This window comes from Stegastes partitus, unplaced genomic scaffold (genome assembly GCF_000690725.1).
Source record: "Stegastes partitus isolate 25-593 unplaced genomic scaffold, Stegastes_partitus-1.0.2 Scaffold439, whole genome shotgun sequence".
Classification (NCBI taxonomy): domain Eukaryota; kingdom Metazoa; phylum Chordata; class Actinopteri; family Pomacentridae; genus Stegastes; species Stegastes partitus.
Window position 1 is genome coordinate 363,477 of NW_007578170.1, and position 980 is coordinate 364,456.

Genomic DNA, 980 nt, shown 5'->3' on the forward strand with positions numbered 1-980 from the left:
ACAAAGAGCCACAAAACTACTGCAAAGATACACAAAATGATGAAAAGTAGATACAAAATGACCACAAAATGACACAGCACATGGACAAAGAGCCACAAAACTACTGCAAAGATACACAAAATATTTGCTAAGGGACAAAAATTGACAACAACAGGAATGCAAAAATAACGGCAAAAAAGCCACGTAACCACAAAGAGATACAAAACAGACACAAACACTCAGAAAATTACCACAAATATACACAAAATGATCACACAGACACACAAAATCAGCACAAAAACACACAAAACGAGTACAAAGATATGGAAAAGGTTACAGAGGCTGGACATGTTCAACACATCAGACAGCAATTGTTGATATTTGAAACAGAAGTAAATTTCAGCACCAAAACAGTTTGAATCTAGTTTCACTCTAAAGTTGTGTAACCTCGCTGCGTAACCTCTATTGCTGTGTAACCTCGTTGTGTAACCCCTCTGTGTAACCTCCCTGCGTAACCTCGCTGTGTAACGTGGTCATGCAACCTCCCAGCGTAACCTCGTTGTAGGACCCTCGGCCTCCTACCTTCCTCTGGTAGAGCTCCTCCGGCGTGGTCGACCTCAGGCTCACCAGCCGGTAGTTCTTGGTGACGGTCCGCGGGCGTTTCCGCGGCGGGGCGAAGCGCTCCATCTCCGTCACGTAGTACAGGCCCTGTTTGATGTAGCCGAAGTAGCGCGCCTTCGCCGACGACTCCTCGTCCGAGTCCGAGTCGCCGCCATCGTCGCCGTCCTCGTCCTCGCCGCCGCTCAGGCTGCTCTCCAGGCGGCCTCGCTTCTGGGCCAGCTTCACCTCGCACTGCAGGACGCACAAAGGCAACACAAACGTGACTTCACAGGAAACATGGCTTCAGAGTGAGCATACAGGTGTGTTTTCACTTTAACTGATTTATTTATACAGCACCCAGAACAGCGTTCACAAGGTGCTCACATACATACATACAAAGC

The 980-nt window shown here is 48.1% G+C and overlaps 1 protein-coding gene across 1 annotated transcript in view; it reads right to left on the reverse strand.

Annotated features, from left to right (window-relative positions):
• nbas (NBAS subunit of NRZ tethering complex) overlaps positions 1 to 980 on the reverse strand; it is a 232,923-nt gene that overhangs the window by 201,476 nt on the left and 30,467 nt on the right. Inside the window, exon 15 of the mRNA XM_008286182.1 lies at positions 562 to 831. Coding sequence (XP_008284404.1) covers positions 562 to 831 — 270 coding nt within the window. The remainder of the gene's footprint in view (positions 1 to 561; positions 832 to 980) is intronic.